The sequence below is a fragment of the Ogataea angusta genome (genome assembly GCF_019207475.1).
Source record: "Ogataea angusta isolate 61-244 chromosome Unknown 61-244_NODE_4_length_877678_cov_91.023368, whole genome shotgun sequence".
In the NCBI taxonomy this organism is placed as follows: domain Eukaryota; kingdom Fungi; phylum Ascomycota; class Pichiomycetes; order Pichiales; family Pichiaceae; genus Ogataea; species Ogataea angusta.
This window is the reverse complement of record NW_025065218.1, coordinates 85,373-105,698: the sequence shown is the minus strand read 5'-3', so window position 1 is coordinate 105,698 and position 20,326 is coordinate 85,373. Positions and strand designations below refer to the sequence as shown.

Genomic DNA, 20,326 nt, shown 5'->3' with positions numbered 1-20,326 from the left:
TACCCTGAATTTCATCTCAAGAGATTACTCCTTGTTGGAGATGTTGCGATGCAAATAATTCAAGGCGTTGGCAAGAGCGGATCCGTTTTTTTGTGAACTGGCGTCGGAGCCGTCCTGTTCTGGATTCATTAGTAGTTTCATTCGAGAGGCATTATCGGTCTGCTCTCCGTTTGGTGTCGATTGCAGCTGTTTGACCCATTGCGAAGCGAGGTTTATTGCCGAGTTTGGCGGATGGGCAATAGATTTTGGATCCTGAGGGTTGGTGGGCGGTAGTCCATCGTGATCCAGGTGGCTATACTCCAGAGATAGAAGCCCACTGGTAGAATCGAACGAATAATTCAGGCGTGACTGACAGGGGTACAGCAGGACGTTTCTTGGCTGCGCGACATCGTACTTGGCGTTGTCGTTGTCATGCGACTCGTTTATGTCTTGCTCCTGTGAATTTTCGGGCACGTCAGCATCGTCAACCAAGAGCGAGAAATCTCTACGTTTATTTCCAACGTCCTCGTGGCATAGCATCTGCGCGTAGAACTTGTTATTTTTCCAGTTGGTCGACCTCGTCTTGAACGTGTATCCCTGGCTTTCCAGAATATCAAAAAGCCGACTCAGATAATGCAACTTCAGCTTCTTTTTCACTTCTTCTCTATAATTTGTCACTTTTTGCTCCACACTGTCAACACTGGCATAGTCGGGTCGATTGCTTATAATCATGCTAGAATCGTATCTCTGGATAATGAACTCTGGAACCTCGCAGCTATATTTGATGGAGATGACGTCCCTTTGCTTGTTGTGCGACACTCTCTCCAGAAACGATGTGAAAGAGGGACGAAGTTTTACAGGTTTGACATGGCCCAAATCTTGTTCCACCTGGATAGTCGGCCCCATGACCGACTCACGCTGCAGCTGGTCCATAGCATTCAGCTTGTGGAGCATTTTAAGCTTCTGGTTCTTTTTGTAGACCTTGTTTTTCCGTCGGCACGCATCGCACGTCTTATATTTCGTCAGTGTGGCTGGGTCTTCGTCTGTAATATACACGCGCCGTTTGACCTTACACTTGGCGCAGTCCATATGCGTCGTGTTATAGGCGGCCAAAGACATGGAGGAATTATAAGGCATTGATCAGCCGGTCGATCCCCAGAAAATCAAAATAATTAATTAAATAAATTCAGCTTTTTTTTCGGAATATTCATGAGCTCCTTGTTTCTTCCGAATCCCTGCCTTCTTGGAATACTGCTGTCAGTTTCCACGCACGACGGGAACCAATTGGTGTTTCACTATCCGCCCCAGCCCAATGAGTACGGTTATCGCCCGACGCCGCTCGGAAACCAAGTGCTCAACACAGAAGACGACGACTATTCCAGCTCGTCAAATGACGAAATAGACGACGAGCTGCTAGACATGAACCTGTACAGCATTCACAACGGCGACGATGACTACAGCATTTCTGCTGGGGGCAGCAGCCGTGGCAGTGTAGGCGCAGAGAGCAATGGCAGTGGTGTCAACATGCTGGGCACCTCGACGAATTCGGGAGGCAAGGGTTTGCTGGGGATATTGGACGAGCAGGACCGCAAGCGCAAAGACAAGGAGCACAAACGTCGCAATTTAATGAAAAACATCATCATGGGGGAACAAGTCGGCCAAACAGACACGTCGGGGAGCAACAGAAGCCCCAGTACCTCACTTGTGAACGGAGGCGTCTCGGACCAGGAAACTGCCGCTTGCAAAGTCGACAAGCTCTTTGGGTTTGATGTTGACTTTGTTAGCGAGCTTGTGACACCTCCAAAACAGCTCTGCAACTCGCGCTTTGAGGTATCTGTGGAGGATATGGCTTTTTTGGGGCTTCCAATTCATGTTAACGAAGACGGAAACTGGAGAGTTTCCAACCATGCAAAATCGCGCAGGAAGAAAACAAGCCGCAAGAAGAAGGTGTCTTCAAGCTCAGAGTCGTCTGGCGAGGAAAACGAGTCTGACCATGGAGAGAAACTGACGAAAAATGATTGTCCGATGTACATGTTCCATCTGGTATTTGTCATGAACCCGCCGGTGATTGAGTATAATCACCGGATCGACGAGATGTTCCACTACATTGTGAGTCGGATGGCTCTTTTGCTGAGATACGAGCAGCAAAAGTCCAATTACGTGTGGAACCAGTCAAAGCTGATCCTCGATCTCAGGGAAGAGTTTTCATCGCTTTCTTTAAACGAGCAATGGAAGAAGATTACCGAAAAGTCGTCCCTGGCACGAATGATGGCACAGACGTTCACGGCAGTCTCGAACTCGGAAATTATCAACATTGAGATTAACAACAAAATGCGGTCGTTCCAAATCCCCATTCGCACAGAATTTAGCTCTCTGCCGCCACGCCATACACAGCTATTGCCTGGATCCACCCTATCGTCTACGTCGCCCTTCAATTCATTGGGGCTAGATCTGCACAGCAGTGCGCAAACCGATGACGATACCATGATCCACTACGCCCTGATCATGCTTGATGATCCAGAATCGGTCATCAGGGACATCCAAGCCGAAAGACACTCTTTGATTGCTAACTTCATTCGCATGATCAAGCCAAGCGAAAGCTTGTCCAGATTGGCGACCCTCAGCGGTCTGGATATCGCAGAGGTCAAGCTGTTTGCCAACCATCTGGTGTATTGGAGAAGAGCCAAGGCCGTCTTGCCATTGAGTCCTAGAAACGTTTACATTGTATCTCCGCTGGCACCGCTGTCTAATGTTCACAAAGATTCAGTGTTGTTCAAACAGCATTTTCCAAATCTGCCCCCGTTGGCCAATTTTCTCTCGCTGATTTCCTCCTCGTCCTCGAAACCAAGACCAATCAACACCATCATCCCAAGTAAGGACCACAGAGACTTGTACCTGGATGCTGTTGCTTGGTTGCTAAGACACGGCTACATCACCCAGCTGCAAACGTTCCTCTATTTGCGTATTACCAAAGAGGTGAAAATAAAGGTCGAGGAAGAGCTGGAGATGGAACGAAAAAACAAAAAGAACAAGCACGACGGCGATGACCCATCCTCCGAGGATGAAGAGGACAGCAAGGTGGCTTCAACGGATAACACCACCAAAAAGAGAGAGCAGTCATCGTTGCCGTACTCTCTCTCGGGATCAGCAGGATCTGATCTCAATCTCGAGTCGCAATCTATATTGCCAGGAACTGTGTATTTTGAGGAAGAAGAAGAGGAGGACACTATTCTTCTCGACCCGCAGAGTGCCACTGCTCAAGAACGCCGCTGGATAGCCAAGTGCGTGGAGGGCCAGCCGCTAGAGGTGATCAATCTGTTCTACAAGCTGCTGAAGTACATGAACGGAAAGACGTCGCTGGAGCTCTTGATGGTGAAGGAGAACATAAGTCGTCAGGATGTGCGGAAACTGCTTGTCGCTCTAGACAAGCATGTCACAACTGTAAGACATTGGTGATGTATAATTTAATAGACGCGACGATCGACTTTTTTAGGCTCTAAAAAATTGTGCGTGCGTGTGTATTTATTTGTTTTGTTGATTGAACGATAGACGAAGCGTTTGTGGAGACTGGTATAATGTCCTCATAGATTCAAACAAAGGACATAACTTCGAATCGCGATATCACTGTTAGACTGGCGCGTTGTATAACGAAGAATAGTATTCATCACATAATATACAGATCACTACGTTCCAAGATGGACAAAATAGATAGCCCGGAAGAACAGGAAGAGTTCCCTTTTGTTCCCAATAACCAAATGGATCAACAGCAGCAATATCTTCGATATATGGATGAGCGACACGAATACCGAAATCGCAAGATCAAGACGTCGCATGGACAATACGTCAAAGTGATGGTACTTTTCGCGATTCTACAGATCATCGGCATTGCGTTTTTCACCAAAGGGTTCCTGTTATCCAGACAGGTGCTGCAGAATCAGGCGACGTGTCTTGAGCAACAGGAGAGCGAAAGCTGCGAACGATTTTCACCCTTCAAGAAAACGGTTGTTCTTTTGATCGACGCCTTACGATTTGATTTTGTGATACCTGTGGAAGGAGAGAATGCCGACCCGTACTATCATAACAATTTCCCAATCCTGTACGATCAATTTGTGAAGCATCCGCGCAACTCCTTGCTGCTCAAGTTCATTGCAGATCCTCCGACGACCACTCTGCAACGACTGAAGGGACTGACCACTGGCTCTCTGCCAACGTTTGTGGATGCAGGGTCCAACTTCGACGGAGACACTATTGATGAGGATAACTGGGTGTCTCAGCTTCACAATCACGGCAAAAATGTCGCTTTCGTTGGAGACGACACCTGGACCGCTCTTTTCTCACCCTTTCTGCACTCTAATTTGACATATCCATATCCATCCCTGAACGTTTGGGATCTTCACACTGTCGATGATGGTGTGATTGAACATCTCTTCCCAATGATGCACGACAAGAGCCACGAGTGGGACGTTCTTATTGGCCATCTCTTGGGAGTTGACCATTGCGGACATCGCTATGGTCCTAGACATTACGCTATGAAGCAGAAATTGAACCAGATGAACAGTCTAGTAGACCAAGTCATAAGTTCGCTAGATGATGACACGCTTCTCGTTGTGTTTGGGGACCACGGAATGGACTATACAGGAAATCATGGAGGCGAGTCCAAGGATGAGCTGGAAGCAGCTCTGTTCATGTACTCGAAGCGCAAAAACTTTGGTCGATTGGCTCAGGAATACTACAATGTCACCGACCTGGGTAACAATTACAGATCCGTTAATCAAATTGACCTGGTTCCCACTATATCGCTGCTGATGGGTCTTCCTATTCCATACAACAACCTAGGATCACCAATAGAGGAGGCTTTTATTGGGCCAGATGGGAAGGACCAGCATCAGCTAGCCAAGGTCAATTTTCTAACTTGCCAACAAATTCACAGATACAGACAACACTCAGATCAGCTTTCCTCGGACACAGTTGTCAATTTGAAATTTGAGGAGCTTTCGGAACATTGGGACAGTTTACAACAAGGAAAGAAGGATCAACTAGACTTTATCAAATTCAACGAGCAATGCTATGAGTACCAATCTCTTTCCTTGGAGAAATGTAAGTCATTGTGGGCGACCTTTGACAATGTCTCCATTGCCATTGGTATTGTGCTTGTCACCGTTTCTCTCCTCCTCTTGATCATTTATGCGAAGTTAGTTCCCTTGGTGGTTATCACGCAGCTCAATCCACAGTTTATCGCAACATCGGCAGCGATGACCCTAGTTCACTCATTGCTGGTCATTTCCTTCACCACAATATTCAAACCTGAAAACCTTAATATCTTGTGGTCCTGTTTATTAGGAATCTCGCTTGGAATTATTAATGGGATTCTGGCTCCGATCATTGATCGGTACTCGGTCCCATGGCTTTTAGCACAAGTCAGAGAAAATCTCATACAGAACGGCTGGACATATTTAGCATTGTCTGTGGTTCTGATGCACTCGCTGATCTTCACTTCAAACTCGTTTGTCATTTGGGAGGACAAGATTGTCGCATTCTGGCTCACCTCGTTTGGTTTCTGTGCATTTTTCAAGTCCTTCAAGCATAAAGATTCCTATAAGCAGCTTCTTGGAGCATACCATTCGGTTGTGTTCATTTTACTCACCAGAATGACTTCAAGTATTAGGTTCTGTCGCGAAGAGCAGGGTTCTAAGTGTCTAAGCAATTTTGAAGTGACTTGGTGGTCTGTTGGTCTCATTTACGTTTCTGCCATGTTGCTTCCAAAGATGATTGAGAAATTCTTTGATATCACACACTCATTTCATGGTGCTGCTCCGCTCTGGATTTCCACTGGTCTGAAGAGCATGATGATGTTGACCGGTTTGATGTGGACCTTGGAATATATTGAAAACAGCGACTATTTCAACGCTCAATTTAAGATTCCGTTTGAGGCCTTCAAGGCAACAAGGCTGACGATCGCACGCATTGTGATGGGAATTTCCCTGATTGCTAGCAACTTTGGGTGGTTTTTGGGCCCCCTCTGTATCAAAATTGATTTGAAGTCGGATACAGACAACCAGCAAGTATTGAAGACCGCAAACATCATTGGATACGGTAACGTTTACGGATCCGCCTACTTTTTGTTCGTGATCAATGTTCTGTGTGCAGTGTTGCTAGTCAACAAGCCGCTGGGAATCGTCTCGCTCGCGCTATTGGTCAACCAGATTTTGACGCTTTTGGAGCTGATCGACATCCTTAACATCCGTACCAATCTCATCTCCGTCGTCGCAATGGGCCTGTTGGCATATTTGCATTTCTTCACCACGGGACACCAAGCAACGCTGCAAGCTATCCACTGGGACACTGGTTTCATTGTCACTGAGTCAATCGTGTTCCCGTTCACGCATCTTTGTATTTTGATGGACACTCTAGGACCATTTATAGTCGTCTGTTTATGTGTGGCTCTTATGTGTCTGTGGAAAATCCCCCCAACGAGCAAGGCAATTTCGCTGATCTCAAAGATCGTCGAAAACTCATCAACTTTGCTTATATATCAGACATGCTTGACATTATCCACGCTAATCATGACAAACCACTTCAGACGACACCTGATGGTATGGAAAATATTTGCTCCACGCTTCATGCTCAACGGTATCATATTAATCACGATGAACGTTATACTGTCATTAGTTACTGTGGGTTTCGCAACTGGCAGGGTCATAAAACGCTGGAACCAGGTCTTTGGTACCTAAAATCATTGTTCAATTAATTTTATAGACTACAATACACTCATTCCAAGTTTCCGTGGAGGTTGTCGAGGAACACCTGGTCGTCAAGTGCTCCAAATGCGCCATCGTCGCCAATAATCAGATCATCCGAACCCGCGTACAATAAGTTATTGTCAAACTCGAAATTGCCGTTCTGGGCACTTGCACTGAACGGATCGTCGAAATGAGCTTCTCCCAGCATTTCCTGCTGTGCCGGAGTCGCATTTGGAACGGACATCGCAGAGATCTCCTCCGTGCGTCTGTTCTGAGCTTCTTGCGCTCGGCGCTGCTCTTCCTCCTGACGCTGTTTCTGCATGAGTTCCTCTTCCTGTCTCTTCTTTTCCGCAAGTTCTTGTTCTAGCCGAAGCTTGCGATCCTCTGCCTCTTTTCTGCGCCTGAGTATGAGCTCTCTTGCCTGATGGTATTCCTCCAAGGTGCACTTGCGCTGCTCAAAGTTTAGCTGACGTTTTTTGAACAATTCGTCATCCTGTATACTAATGCTGAATTTGGCCTTGAGGTCGTCCGTTATACTATCCACCATGGATATGAAATGGTCCAGCTTTGTCACGTCGTATTCCTGGAAGGTATCAGATAACAAACCAATTTTCTCCGTCTCGTAAGCAAACTTGTCGTCAATATTCTCATCGATCGTTTCGGACTCTAGTTGTTCAATAAGTTTCCTCTGATGCTCTTGCTTCAATTTCATGACTCGCAAATCTCCACAATGGCTGTCGGCAGCCGTTGGCTTTTCGAGGCTCTGCTTGATCTCCTCCTCAGAAGGCGCGTTCTCGGCGTCGACGGGTTTGCCGTTTACGAGACACACGGGAAACGAGGAGGGAGGAACGATTCTGGTAAACGGCACAAACTTGCTCACCACGTTTTCCAACAGCTCGTTACTTAGCTTGAACTTGAATGCCGCAGACTGTCTGAACGAGAAAACGTCCACTTCGTCGTTCAGAAGCTGCGATTCCACAGAATTGGGCGGAGGAATAGGCAGACTGTATATAGGATGCGAGAATATGTTGACGGGGGGCTGCGGTTCGCGAGGAGGCGGAGGGGGCTGTTCTTTGTTATGCGACTGGCGGGACGGAGGCGTGAGTCCCCGCTGCTCGTAGAATGCGTTTGGCGGTCTGCCCCTTTTTCGGTGCGGAGGCATCGTTCCTAAAGTGTTTTGTTTTCGGAAATGTATTTTTTTGATATAAAGTATATATATACATGTATAAAATAATTCGTCGCCGATCGTCGCCAATAGACGCACCCATCTTTCACTCCTCGTCAACGTCGCTGAAATTTGTCGAGTGTGTCAATTCGTACTTCGTCAGCTTCATTCTGCGTCTTCTGTTGATGAATCCTAACGCGTTGGGAGGCTGTACAGAAGGAACAGCCAGTTCACCTTCTGTTTCTCCGTTATCGATCAAATTGTCGTTTCCCAGGTACAAGATCTTCATAATGTTGCCAAACGAGACGACGATCGATTTGTGCCCAAATTTCTGAACAGGGCCTATGCGTCTGATCAGAAGCCCTGAACTGGCGCCGCTCGGAATCTCGTAGTATTTCACCTCTCCCGTAGCGGTCATGGTCCATCCTTCCCAAATATCATGTAGTTTCATTTCAGCAGCAGCACGCTTGCTCTTGCGACTCCGCAGCCGTTCGCCCTCTATGAGCCGTTTGCTCGAGCTGTAGCCAAAAACGTCTCTTGTATCGTCCTCAGGGTTCGTTTTTTTGCGCACTCCAATCAGAAAATTGAGGTCTGTTGGACACCAGCCTTCCACGTTGCTCAGCCAGTGCTGGTGCTCTGTCACCGACGCAAAACCAAGACACCGCGTCTCGCGGGGGTCTCTCTCGACTCTCATGCAAATGCTGTTTTTGGCCTTGTTGTCGATGGAGAAAGTGTGCACGATGAGTGTATCAGTTTCCAGCTCTGTGTATGCTATGGAAAAGGAGCTCACGGAAGCACATCCACAGAACCGGCAATGAGACGGCTCTGCGTGAAACACTTTAAAAGTGTTGGGTTTGAACTGGCCGATGTTGACCGATTTTAGCATAGTGCCCGAGTTCACGTCGATCAGCTCCGCCGTCAGATCACATGCTCTCACAAACATTCCAACAAACGGAACAGGCTCTATCACCGCGCCGGAATAATCTCTTTCCGGAGTGTCGGGGAGCTGCTCCACCTCAATCGCAGACTGCGACCCAAGGGCCACGTTCGCACGCAGCTTTTGCAACGACTCGAGAGATTTCTGGTTCATCGACGAGGTTCTGGAGATCATCGCTGGTGTAATTAGTCGCTTGCCAGAATTGTAGCTTTCTGTCTGCACCTTTACAGACCTCACCTTCCACTTGTTGTTGATCGCTGTGGCAACCACCAAAGACCCGTCGTCCAGCACCCCCACGACTCTGTCGTTGACTCTGGGTGTAACTATTTTTTTGCAGCATATTAGCTTGTGCTGGGTCAAATTCGTCCTTGTCATTGACCCGTCTGCACAGTTAACAGTCACCATATCGCCGTTCCTCAGCACCATCACAAACTCTTCATTTTTGTTCACATTGGGACCGCAATGCTTTCCCCGGTCGAACGTCGAGTCGACAGACGGCGACCGTCCATGACCAAGAAAAGCCCGATTTAAAGACGTCCTTCCGCGAACTATCGGATGCACAGACGGCGCAGGACTATCTTCGGACGACGAGCTGTCATCCAAGCGTACCTGTTTGGAAAGCTTTGATTTCCGAGTCACGGTCTTGACTTTAGAGCGTGATAGCTGAGGACTCGTTCGAGCTCTGAAAAAAGACTCCAACGGAGTGTCATTTATCAGCTCATCGACCTGACACGTCCATATCCACGACATGGTAAACCGCGACCAGCATTTCACCGCCCCGGATTTACTGAACACAGTGATTAGAGAGCCTGTGTTTGACATCACCACATTGGTGACAGGCAACAGAGTTCCACTGAGAGGCAGCTGTGTAGGAGGAGGAAGAGGAACCGTCATTGGCGACCAGACGAGAATCTTGTGGTCCATCCCCACAGAAACTATGAACGGACAGGAAGAGGTGGATATGCGCACAACGTCCAGGAAATGGCCGTTGACCAGTTCTTTGGAGTTGAAAGCGGTGTGCTGGTTTTCCGGCGCGGTTTCCAGCGTTCCTCCCAACCCTGAAGAAACGTTGATGCCATCTTTGGCCAGGAAATATTTGAGAATTAAAGGCGCACTGGACATCACAAACGTCAAACAGCTCAAAAACTCCAGAATGTAGAGCATGTCAAAATTGAAGACCGTTTCCTGGTTGGAGCCAACAAGCAGCGGCTCCGCGAAAGGCTGCACAGCATCTTTCGCAAGAACCACTGTGGGATCCAAAATAGAAACGATAAACTGGTCTTTCTGTGAATTCGCAAATTTCGAGTATAGCTGAAGCAGCTCGGCTGCCAGCACTTTTTTATCGGGGAAAAAATCCAAAGACATGCTTTGAAGAGCCATCACTGAAGCGTTTGCAAACATCGACTGCATAGACGCGAAAGTCTGGGGAATGTGGCAGTTTACGCCACAGGTCCATTTGGATATTAGTAAAAATACAACCAGCACAATGGCAACACTTGAACGAAAGGACTTGAATAGCGGAAGTTTCACCTTGAAGAGGTACTGCCGTGCAGTCGTCCAGAATGACACCCCGCGGTCTCTGTTGTTTTGTGGACTGAGCAAAGCCGAAGAAAAGATAGAGCCAGAACCAAGCGGCCTCATTTGCATCTCCTGATCCTGAGAATCGTCGTGCTTATTCGACCTTTGCAAAAGATCTTGCAGCTCAAGTCGGCGTATATCTATTCCCACAATTGTCGTGAAATAGCTGACGTGCAACAGATGGTCGAACACGAGGGTCAGCGAAGTGAAAAGCACATGCTTTCTGGCGAGCTCGCTCAGAAATGGCAACGCCAAAACCAGCAAGGCGATGTCTGCTAGGACGATCGTCGTGGACAGCGGATGACTTGAAAGCGCCGCCTTGCAAATACGAGTGCTCACAGACATTTCGTCGGATGTCCGCGACGTTGCCACCACTAGTCGAAAGGTATTTTCTATGCTCACCAGTAGCACGATTGACAGAGTGATCAAGAGCGGGAGTTGAGAAAGGTCAAGAGTCCTGTAAAAATACGTTGACAAAGTTGCGCTGGAGAATATGGAAAAAGTGATCTGGACAGCGTAGGCACAAAATAGGCCAGTTCTCGACTTGATGGAGTGAACGTTGGTTAGAGATATTATGGCATAGACAGCCACAAGCACGGGAGCAGCCGCTACCAGAGCACTCTCCAGGAAATTACATTTTTTGTAGGTGAGCTTAAAGCTGGTTTTTCCAGGGTCCTCTGCCTCAAAGACGTGGAACTTGTTGTTTGATTTGGCCGTCTGCAAATTTTCCTCCCAAATTTGCTCAAAATGGCGTGAGGCCTGGGTCGGATAAATGATGCAGAGCTGCAGCGATTCGGCACTCTTGACTATTCCATCCACCTTGCTAATTCCTGAAAGCAGTCGAAATCGCGACAGAGGGACCCTCCAATTGGCTTTCTGAGACTCCATGAGATGAATGGTTTTAAGCACATTTGTGTCGCTGCGCAGCAACGTTTCGTTATTATGCCAGTATTCGAGAGGCGAGTGTATGTATATGGATCCATCTCCCAGCGAATCGTCTCCTGTCTCTAAGCCGTGTATTAATTCTTGCTGTAAATGTAAGACATCCAGCAAAAATTCTTTATTCAGAGCTCCGTGAGACTTCCTCCTCGCCACGGCTTCCATCGCGCCAGACAGAGTGCGGTTTTCGCAGTTTAGGTTCGGCTGGATCCACACACTTTTCATGAAGAAGTCAGGCTCGGCCAGCGGGCTGTCAGCGAGGTGAATATCAACCGTCTTAACGTAGCTGGTGTCGCTAAGAGATGTTGGAAAGACGCTTGATGTGGACGCATACAGCGAGTAGAGCGTGGGATAGCTCAGTACAAAAAGGATGGTGGTCGGCCAGAGAATAAAGGCGGTCGGATGCTCCAGCAAATGCTGCAAAATTCTGCGGTGCTTGGATTGCAGAAACTGGAGCCATGCCGTGTATCGGGCAGATATAAGTCGCTCCCAGGTCTGTAACAGGCACGGGCTCGATTGCATTGTGACCAATCTCAGATTCCAGCGGCGATGTGTTTTAGTGACCCATCAACTTCGCCAGCTTGCAGTGTTCTGGTGTCGGGATCAAATTAAATTGGTATTAATATGATCCCGAACTTTTTTTTAGCATCCGGAAAAAGTGCAAACATCTTTACACTGGCTTTATCTTTTTCCATCTTGACTAATGCTCTCGTAACTCGTTAATTCTATATGCAACACTCTACTCGACTCTTTTTCCGCAGTCGCCAGCCTTGCAAACTTTGATCTCCCGCACCCACTCGCTGTTCAGTATCTGGGCACACGTGATTCTTCTCTGCGGCAGGGGATCTAGCACAGAGTATATAACGTTCCTGCATCTCGCACGTTTGAGACCCTCGATCGGTTCGTAGCCTTTGGCGTCCTTCCTTTTCTGCAGGTAAGTGGTGAAGAACTCGTCTTCCGCGTTGGCCAGCTTCCAAAGCTGCCGACCGGTGCGCATGGCCATGTATATCACGCCGCACGCCCAGACATCTATGGGTCTCGGGTCGAACTCCTTCTGCGTGTACTCCTCGGGCGCGATATATGGCGAGGAGCCGCAGATTCCATGACTCAGTTGCACTTCGTCCTCCCACGCCATTTTGAAGCACTCGGCGTTACCGAAATCGGTGATTTTCAGCGTTCCTTCTGACGTGAGTAGCAAATTTTCTGGTTTCAGATCCCGGTGAGCAACACCCATCTTGTGCATATAATTGAGGCCCCGGACCAGCTGTTTGAAAAAACAGTCTGCCTCCGCGTACTCCAGCCTTCCTGCCGTCACAATCAGGGAGTACAGGTCGCCTCCCGAACAATACTCCATGACCTCGCAATAATCGCTCTTTGCATCTTTCAACAGGTCGATGGTCGATATGATGTTCAGATGCTTCAACGACGAGGATATACAGAACTCGCTCGTCAGTCTTTTGGAGTAGCGTTTGTCGCTTTCATTAGGACGTCTTCTAAACTCTTTGACTGCGTAAAGAATTTCGGTAATTCCGTCAGAACCATCCTTGACCACTTTTTTATGGGCCACACGCACCACTCCAAATGCACCGCGGCCAATCACTTCTTGGCATTCGCCGTATTTTTCCACAAACAGACGATCGTCCGCCGCTTCAGGCTTCATATTCACACTCATGGCGGTGCTAGGCTGCTGGATGGCGTTGTGAGGCCCAGAGAACTGGGTGATATCGCCTCGCTTCACCTGGTTCAAGAGACCAGACAGCAGTGTTGGAGGCAGGTTCTTGTTAGTTGCTGCGTCCACCCTGGCCTTAGCCTCGTTGTCGAGCGCAGCCAAGTTCGAGGAGGACAATATATTGGGAATGGCTGAAACGGCAGAATTTCTTAATTTCTTGGCTCCGAGCCAATCCTTCACCATCTGGCCCAATTTCTCCTGTCGCTTGGTGTTTCGAAGATGGTGCTCGTGGGTTCCGTCCTCGCGCATCAGGAAACGGGCCACTTGGGGAGGTTTAGACGCCATCGACCCAGACCGCGACAAAGGCACAGCGTCGCTCGAATTTAGGCTTATCGGGACAATATTTCCTGCAACCTGCGAGGAGCTCTGGCCCGGACTTCTGGCTTTGCGTGCACTGTTGCCCACATTGGCGCTGGCCAAAGAGGACGTCGAGTTCGAATGGAGCTTGGCCTCCTTGTAGTTCAGATCTGAAGCACCCTTCGCCTGTAACGTGGGGGATGAGGGACTAGAGCTCAGGGACGCATTTGAGCTGGTAGCAGGTGACGGCGACTCTGTTCCTGACGCGCTCTTGTTATTGGAGATCCCTAGAATCTTGCCCAGCTTGAAAATCGCCGAGTTGGGGTGTCTTTCTGTGGTTCCTGAGGCAGCCATGAAAACGTACCTCTTTTGACTTCCGCAGTCTTCCCCCTTTCAATCGCTCGTTTGAAGACAATCAAACGCTTCACTCAACAGAGATGTAGGACACCTCGGTACCGCTAATGTATGTCAAAAGGCACTAACTTAAAGTGTGTTTTGGTGGCTTTTCGATTTTTTATATCTGAAGCAAAATTATATACACTAGGGATATTTTTGGAGCCAGACAAATTTTTTCAGTCTGCAACCGTATCCGGTGCGAGGTGTCGATTATTAAGGGCCTTAGTCAAGCCGTATCGAGGGAGCAGATTTGCGCCAGTTTCTCGATGTGCAGTTTGAGAAGACATTGCTCGCGTGCTATCTGGCGCGCGTTCCTGAGATACGTCTCAAATTTCAGCTTGCCAGCGTCGTGGAGCTTGTCCAGATTGTAGAATAGGTCTTCCAGAGCTTTCAGCTTTGTGACCAGCTCGTACAGCTGGTTGAAGACCGGGGTCTCCGCTACCAAGTGCGAGTCGAAGTTTGTGACGCTCTCGTCGTAGCCCTTTTCAAGACTATCATTCAAATGGACCATTTCTTCGGTCTTGGCCTCTAAGAGCTTGTCCTGTTTCGCTATGGTCTCTGATAGAAACGACAGGTAATTTTTGTCGTTGATGGTTCTTTCTGTGAGCTTTATGAGCTGATTCTGCAAGTCTATCAGTCTCTGAAGTGTTTCTGTGTCGAATGTGTTTAGAAGCTTGGATTTTTCACCCTCGAGCGTAATTTTCAGGTTATTTATCACCTGGCTGCGGTTTGGGTTAGGCGGCAGCAAAGGCGGTTTCGAGACCTGCGTGGGCTTGTCTATTGGCATGCTCATGAGGTTGATCTTCTGCTTGGTCAGCCGAGGAGTCTCTGCTGGCTTGGGAGAAACGGGTTTCGGTGGAAGTTTGGGTATCGGAGGCGTACTGTTGGAGTTGCTAAGGGGAGGATGTTTCTGTATCGTATCCACGAAAATCTCCATCAATCTCAGCAGCCGGTTGTCTTTCGGGGGCGTTCCGTCGTTGGAGACGTCCTGTCCGAAAGTGCGCATCCAATCGCTCAAAAACGGATGGTAGAACCTGCCGTTGGCGTCCAGGTAGTTGTTTGGCACCACCTGTCTCCCGACCCCGGCCTTTATGTAGATCAATGGGGCCATCCGTGGATACTCGTGGGGAATCCATACCTCGAAGTCAACCTCCTGCTCATTGGTGCCGTACACTTTGACCATCAATTCCTCTTTGCCCAAATCAATGACATGGACGTCTGTCTTGACTTTGAGGTACGGGAAACACGTCAATATCAGCGAGATGTCCTGGTATCCAAGAACCGGGTTGCTGTACTCAGGCTGGAGCACGCGAAATAGCCATTCTAGTAACTGTGGAGGCAATTTCGACATCCTCCAGATGCATGCGATTATCGATCTTGGAATGCGTCTAAAAAATTGCTGCTCAAAAATTAAAAACGTAAAGTATTTCTGGTCCAGCATCAAAACGCACTATTTTGCCACAAACGCGACGAAACTACTTGGACTTTATCGCACAGAGGTGATTTCACGCATTTGATAGACACTGTTACAGATTGCGCTGGAAAATAACAGAAAATGAGCGGGTAAGTGCCAACTGAAATACCTCAAAACCAAGACCCTAACTGTTTAGATGGACCGTTGTGTGGACTCTACTTGTCACCGTTGCCGTGGGAGCTGTGTTCTGGAGATATGCACCTAAAGAAAACCAGACGTAAGTACCGATTTCCATCGTTTTGCAAAGACTAACCATTCCAGTGTTTGGAGAAGCACGGTGTCGCTGTCGTTGGCTATGATGTTCCTCATGTGGGCCATCACATATCTGTGTCAATTGCATCCGCTGGTGGAACCAAGAAGATCAGATTTACGGCCAGAGTATGCAGACTAGATACCTACACCTGATCAAAAAATACGACTAATGTGCTAAGATGTAGAAACGACAATTCAGAGCCGCCAACCAGCCTGGTGGCTCTGGGTAAACGCGTTTTCACGATCCCGTCCTCGAACTCAACAAAGTATCAAATCGCAGAGACGACAACGGGCTTGATCTTCTCCATCACCAGAACCCATTATTCCATAGAGCAAGGGAATATGAGGCAGAAACAGGAGTGAGATCCTCTTTGTCCATCAACCAGCCCACCGGCTGTGCAACAGGCAAAGAAGACCAAGTGAAAAATTTGTCCTTCTCTAAAATTTATGCCCTGCTTTATATGCTCTGTTTGCTTACGTGAGCCTCTCATCCAAACACGGCAAAACAAAGACATATTCTTCTCCTGGTCTGGCAATTAGCATGAAATAAAAACCTCAATGGTGTCCATTCTCTATCCTTTCTGGCTCGTATACACGTCGGTCCAGTTTGTGCTTGTAAGGCCGGTCGTGACGGCGGCCCAGATACTTTTCTACGGCGTTGTGCAGGTTCCAGCTGGGGTCTTTCGGTGGGTCTTTGGAGTCGACATCACTCGCCTCGATCTGGTGCAACTGCGCTATGTGCTCGATCTCATCAGAATTCTGTACCAATTTCTGAGTGTTGCGATTTTATTCGGCTTGTTTGTGGGCACAGTCAACGGCCTGGCACTGTGTCTGGTGCGCTATCTTTTGACCTTTAAACAGCCTGCTATCAGGCTCTTCGGCTCGTCAAAACTGCAGATTAAGCAAGAGGACGAAGAAATCAAGCCGTTTATAAAGTCTGAGTGGGGCCTGGAACCAATCAAAACCGAAGAGATCAGCCCGTTGTCCGACCCAACCTCGTCTGCGCAGGTCTTTGATCATTCCCAACATCAGATACGAGAACGCCATCTTTCTGCATACTACGACGACGACGACGGATACGGCACGGTCAGACGCGAATTGTCGCCGAAACCCCCACACCAATCGAGAATATCATCGCGATTTTCATCGCTTCGCAGTGACTCCTTATTCAACACATCGCATCACCAGTCAGAGTCGGAAACCGATACTACAATTGACGCTGACCGGTCAGAACTAAACATAATCAAAGAAGAGGATGTATCATAATGACATGTCACATTCAATCCTAAATGTATAGGTTACCATTTCCTGCCACCATTTCTTGATCGAGATGAGAAATGTCGAATTTGACCTGCCACCAAGCTGTTGCATCCTGGACAAGTTCATAAACTTTGCCTACCACCATCCTTTGAGACTGGGCAACACTGAAGGCTTTGGAGATCTCAAAAAAATCGTGAGCTACCAGTTTGCTCGTTTTCTGTCGACGCTGAGTGTTTTTGGAGACAACAAAGCACTGATGCCTCCTTGGACCTTGCAACTGTCACTTAAAATTCAGCTCCAATTTACAGGACCTGACATCTTCAGTGCGATGGCGTGGAATACGGATGCTATTTACAGATACAGAGTGATGATCCTGGTGAACTTTGCTGCTTTTCAGCCCGTCTGTCTGTCTGAATTTAACATATTAGTATACGAGTACATTATTCAAGATGTGGATCTGGAAAAATTCAAGAAGCTGGCGTACATCAACCTGAAAGCGGTGTTGCAGTCCCTCTCGGTCAGAGTGGAAGTCAGTCATGTATAGACCAGCGAGCCCGCGACAAAATTCTTGTTGTAAATAATTTAGATTGTCGTATTATGAGTTGCTACTGTTGAATCAAAATGTATCTCGGCAATTTGGTTGGGACTTGTGTAATGCTGCTGGTATAGAGATTGTGCAAGTTCACTGTCCATGAAGACTATAATATTCAATGAACATGAAATTGACTACCTCAATCTTCAAAATGCTACAGTCTACAATATTCATTTCTCTACGTATTATAAAAATCATAGCGAATCTCAAATAACATTCCCATTTCCTCCAGCCTCTAAAGCCCTCTTCGATATCTCACCCCCCCATCCCTCCGCGGTGTCCATCCTTCCCCTGGTGTCAGCTACGTTATCGTCCCACTAGTGGCTGTGCGATGTGGCACATGTGGCTAGTGCATAAAAATTTTTCAGAAAATTAAAGCAGATGAAAAATAAAACTCATTGAAGCTCTCTTCACAGCAGTCATGTCTAAGGAAGAGTTTATGATCAAGCCGGAAAGCACCACTCCAACCAACGACACCTCGGAGTGGCCACTCCTGCTCAAGAACTACGACAAGTTGCTGGTCAGAAGCGGGCACTACACCCCTATTCCAGCAGGATCCTCGCCGCACAAAAGAGACCTCAAGAATTATGTTTCCTCTGGTGTGATCAACCTGGACAAACCATCAAACCCATCTTCCCACGAGGTTGTTGCTTGGGTGAAGAGGATTCTGAGAGTCGAGAAAACCGGTCATTCTGGTACTCTTGATCCTAAAGTCACTGGATGTCTTATTGTCTGCATCGACAGAGCAACGAGACTGGTCAAGTCCCAACAGGGTGCTGGTAAGGAGTATGTGTGCATTGCTAGATTGCACGATGCCCTGGAGGACGAGAAGGAGATGGGAAGAGCGCTTGAGAGTTTGACCGGTGCTCTTTTCCAGAGACCTCCACTAATTTCCGCCGTCAAGAGACAGTTGAGAGTGAGAACCATCTACGACTCCAAGCTGCTTGAGTTTGACAACAAGCGCGGTCTCGCCGTTTTCTGGGCTTCCTGTGAAGCCGGTACTTACATGAGAACTCTGTGTGTGCATCTTGGTATGCTTCTTGGTGTTGGAGGACACATGCAGGAGCTTAGAAGAGTTCGTTCTGGTGCGCTTTCCGAAAACGATAATCTTGTCACTTTGCACGACGTGATGGATGCCCAGTGGCTGTACGACAACTCCAGAGACGAGAGCTATTTGAGAAAAGTGATCTCTCCGCTGGAGACGTTGCTTGTTGGCTACAAGAGAGTCGTGGTCAAAGATTCCGCCGTCAACTCTGTCTGTTACGGTGCCAAGCTCATGATACCTGGTCTTTTGAGATACGAAGAGGGCATTGAGCTCTACGATGAGGTTGTTCTGATGACCACCAAGGGAGAGGCTATTGCGATTGGTATTGCCCAGATGACCACCGTCGACCTGGCCTCGTGCGACCACGGAGTCGTTGCCAAGGTGAAGAGATGCATCATGGAGAGAGATACGTACCCAAGAAGATGGGGATTGGGACCGGTTGCTCTGAAGAAGAAGCAGATGAAGGCCGACGGAAAGCTGGACAAGTTTGGAAGACCTAACGACAACACGCCAGAGTCCTGGAAAAAGGAATACGTGAGCCATGAAGATGTTCCTGCGCCAGCCATTCCTGAGGACAAACTGCAAGCTCCGGAAGTTCAAAAGTCGAAGGCCACTTTCCTGGACTCGCCGAAGGACGGAAAGGACGGAAGGGACGAGAAGGACGAGAAGGAAGAGAAGAAAGAGAAGAAGGAGAAGAAAGAGAAGAAAGAGAAGAAGGAGAAGAAGGAGAAGAAGGAGAAGAAACGGAAGGCCGAGGGCGAGGAAGGCGAGGAAAAGAAGAAGAAGAAGAAGAGCAAGAGCGATTAGACAGTCCCAATATAATTAGTAGTTTGCAATCGTCTGTAGACTAGACTCAGTTTTTTGAGATTGTAATGGAGCCCAGATTACATAATGCAGCGAACTCTGAAATAGAGGCTTTTTTGTTTTTACAGAAAAAGTGGTCAAAAACAATAAATAGTATTATCTTCAGGGCACTCAATTTAGTGCATTTGTCATCTTATTCGGATTAGGTGGCACATATAGGCTTGAATTTGTTCAATACACATTATTCATGTCGTGGGAAGGCTTCAAAAAGGCCGTGACAAGGGCCGGAGCATCGGTAAGTATGGCGTTGGATTGCCTTCGTGCTAACTAATTTAGGTGACTGTTCGGGCGGCTGACAAAATCATTGACAGAGACTATGACATGGAAGAGAGACGGTTCAAAACATTGGAAAAAGCCGGAACCCAGCTTGCAAAGGAGACCAAGGGCTATCTTGACGCATTGAGAGCCGTGACGGCATCGCAGGTTGCCATGGCCGAAATCATCAACAACTTGTACGAAGACGCTAGAGCGCTAGGCGGAGCAAATGTGGGAGGATACTATTTGAGCGCTGTTCAGGAGTACGACCAGGAGACTGTGAAGCAGCTGGACGGGCCTTTCAGAGAGACAGTTTTGGATCCTATCAACAAGTTTGCCTCGTATTTCTCTGAGGTCAACGAAGCCATCAAAAAGAGAGCGCACAAGAAGGTCGATTACGAGCAGGCAAAGAGCAAGGTTAGAAGACTTATCGATAAGCCTGCCAAAGACGCTACTAAGTTGCCAAGAGCAGAGAGAGAATTGCAATTGGCCAAAGACATATTCGACGACCTGAACAACCAGCTTAAAGAGGAATTGCCACAGCTGGTTGATCTGAGAGTTCCATACTATGACCCTTCGTTTGAGGCTCTAGTGAAGATCCAGCTCAGGTTCTGCACGGAGGGGTACGCGAGATTGGCGCAAGTGCAACAATACCTTGACCAGAGCAGCAGAGACGAGTATGCCAATGGTCTTTTGGACGCCAAAATCGATCAATTGCTAGCAGAGATGAACAAGCTGAACATCTGCGCTCTAGGGGTGAAATAATGAATGGTATCTTATCTAGTGATAAAAAAAATATCCAGGCTGTGTAAAATATCACTGAT

At 47.9% G+C, this 20,326-nt stretch overlaps 11 protein-coding genes across 11 annotated transcripts; 6 read left to right on the top strand and 5 right to left on the bottom strand.

Annotated features, from left to right (window-relative positions):
- Window positions 1-24: 24 nt before the first annotated feature.
- Window positions 25-1,116, bottom strand: KL928_002030 (uncharacterized protein; the record flags this gene model as incomplete). Its single annotated transcript, XM_043202462.1, has 1 exon — window positions 25-1,116. One exon carries the CDS (start codon window positions 1,114-1,116, stop codon window positions 25-27), a length of 1,092 nt encoding a protein of 363 aa, XP_043060235.1.
- A 72-nt stretch (window positions 1,117-1,188) lies between these two features.
- Window positions 1,189-3,435, top strand: KL928_002029 (uncharacterized protein; the record flags this gene model as incomplete). Its single annotated transcript, XM_043202460.1, has 1 exon — window positions 1,189-3,435. One exon carries the CDS (start codon window positions 1,189-1,191, stop codon window positions 3,433-3,435), a length of 2,247 nt encoding a protein of 748 aa, XP_043060234.1.
- Window positions 3,436-3,674: 239 nt separating this feature from the next.
- KL928_002028 (uncharacterized protein) lies at window positions 3,675-6,710 on the top strand (the record flags this gene model as incomplete). Its single annotated transcript, XM_043202459.1, has 1 exon — window positions 3,675-6,710. The coding sequence occupies one exon, from the start codon at window positions 3,675-3,677 to the stop codon at window positions 6,708-6,710; it is 3,036 nt and encodes a 1,011-aa protein (XP_043060233.1).
- A 37-nt stretch (window positions 6,711-6,747) lies between these two features.
- KL928_002027 (uncharacterized protein) lies at window positions 6,748-7,881 on the bottom strand (the record flags this gene model as incomplete). The annotated part of the gene is made up of 1 exon (XM_043202458.1): window positions 6,748-7,881. The coding sequence occupies one exon, from the start codon at window positions 7,879-7,881 to the stop codon at window positions 6,748-6,750; it is 1,134 nt and encodes a 377-aa protein (XP_043060232.1).
- A 109-nt stretch (window positions 7,882-7,990) lies between these two features.
- Window positions 7,991-11,860, bottom strand: KL928_002026 (uncharacterized protein; the record flags this gene model as incomplete). Its single annotated transcript, XM_043202457.1, has 1 exon — window positions 7,991-11,860. One exon carries the CDS (start codon window positions 11,858-11,860, stop codon window positions 7,991-7,993), a length of 3,870 nt encoding a protein of 1,289 aa, XP_043060231.1.
- Window positions 11,861-12,077: 217 nt separating this feature from the next.
- KL928_002025 (uncharacterized protein) lies at window positions 12,078-13,718 on the bottom strand (the record flags this gene model as incomplete). The annotated part of the gene is made up of 1 exon (XM_043202456.1): window positions 12,078-13,718. The coding sequence occupies one exon, from the start codon at window positions 13,716-13,718 to the stop codon at window positions 12,078-12,080; it is 1,641 nt and encodes a 546-aa protein (XP_043060230.1).
- Window positions 13,719-13,986: 268 nt separating this feature from the next.
- KL928_002024 (uncharacterized protein) lies at window positions 13,987-15,201 on the bottom strand (the record flags this gene model as incomplete). Its single annotated transcript, XM_043202455.1, has 1 exon — window positions 13,987-15,201. The coding sequence occupies one exon, from the start codon at window positions 15,199-15,201 to the stop codon at window positions 13,987-13,989; it is 1,215 nt and encodes a 404-aa protein (XP_043060229.1).
- Window positions 15,202-16,044: 843 nt separating this feature from the next.
- On the top strand, window positions 16,045-16,752 carry KL928_002023 (uncharacterized protein; the record flags this gene model as incomplete). The annotated part of the gene is made up of 2 exons (XM_043202454.1): window positions 16,045-16,074; window positions 16,153-16,752. 2 exons carry the CDS (start codon window positions 16,045-16,047, stop codon window positions 16,750-16,752), a joined length of 630 nt encoding a protein of 209 aa, XP_043060228.1.
- Window positions 16,753-16,816: 64 nt separating this feature from the next.
- KL928_002022 (uncharacterized protein) lies at window positions 16,817-17,290 on the top strand (the record flags this gene model as incomplete). The annotated part of the gene is made up of 1 exon (XM_043202453.1): window positions 16,817-17,290. The coding sequence occupies one exon, from the start codon at window positions 16,817-16,819 to the stop codon at window positions 17,288-17,290; it is 474 nt and encodes a 157-aa protein (XP_043060227.1).
- Window positions 17,291-17,759: 469 nt separating this feature from the next.
- Window positions 17,760-19,190, top strand: KL928_002021 (uncharacterized protein; the record flags this gene model as incomplete). The annotated part of the gene is made up of 1 exon (XM_043202452.1): window positions 17,760-19,190. One exon carries the CDS (start codon window positions 17,760-17,762, stop codon window positions 19,188-19,190), a length of 1,431 nt encoding a protein of 476 aa, XP_043060226.1.
- A 244-nt stretch (window positions 19,191-19,434) lies between these two features.
- On the top strand, window positions 19,435-20,267 carry KL928_002020 (uncharacterized protein; the record flags this gene model as incomplete). The annotated part of the gene is made up of 2 exons (XM_043202451.1): window positions 19,435-19,486; window positions 19,576-20,267. 2 exons carry the CDS (start codon window positions 19,435-19,437, stop codon window positions 20,265-20,267), a joined length of 744 nt encoding a protein of 247 aa, XP_043060225.1.
- Between the last annotated feature and the right edge of the window lie 59 nt (window positions 20,268-20,326).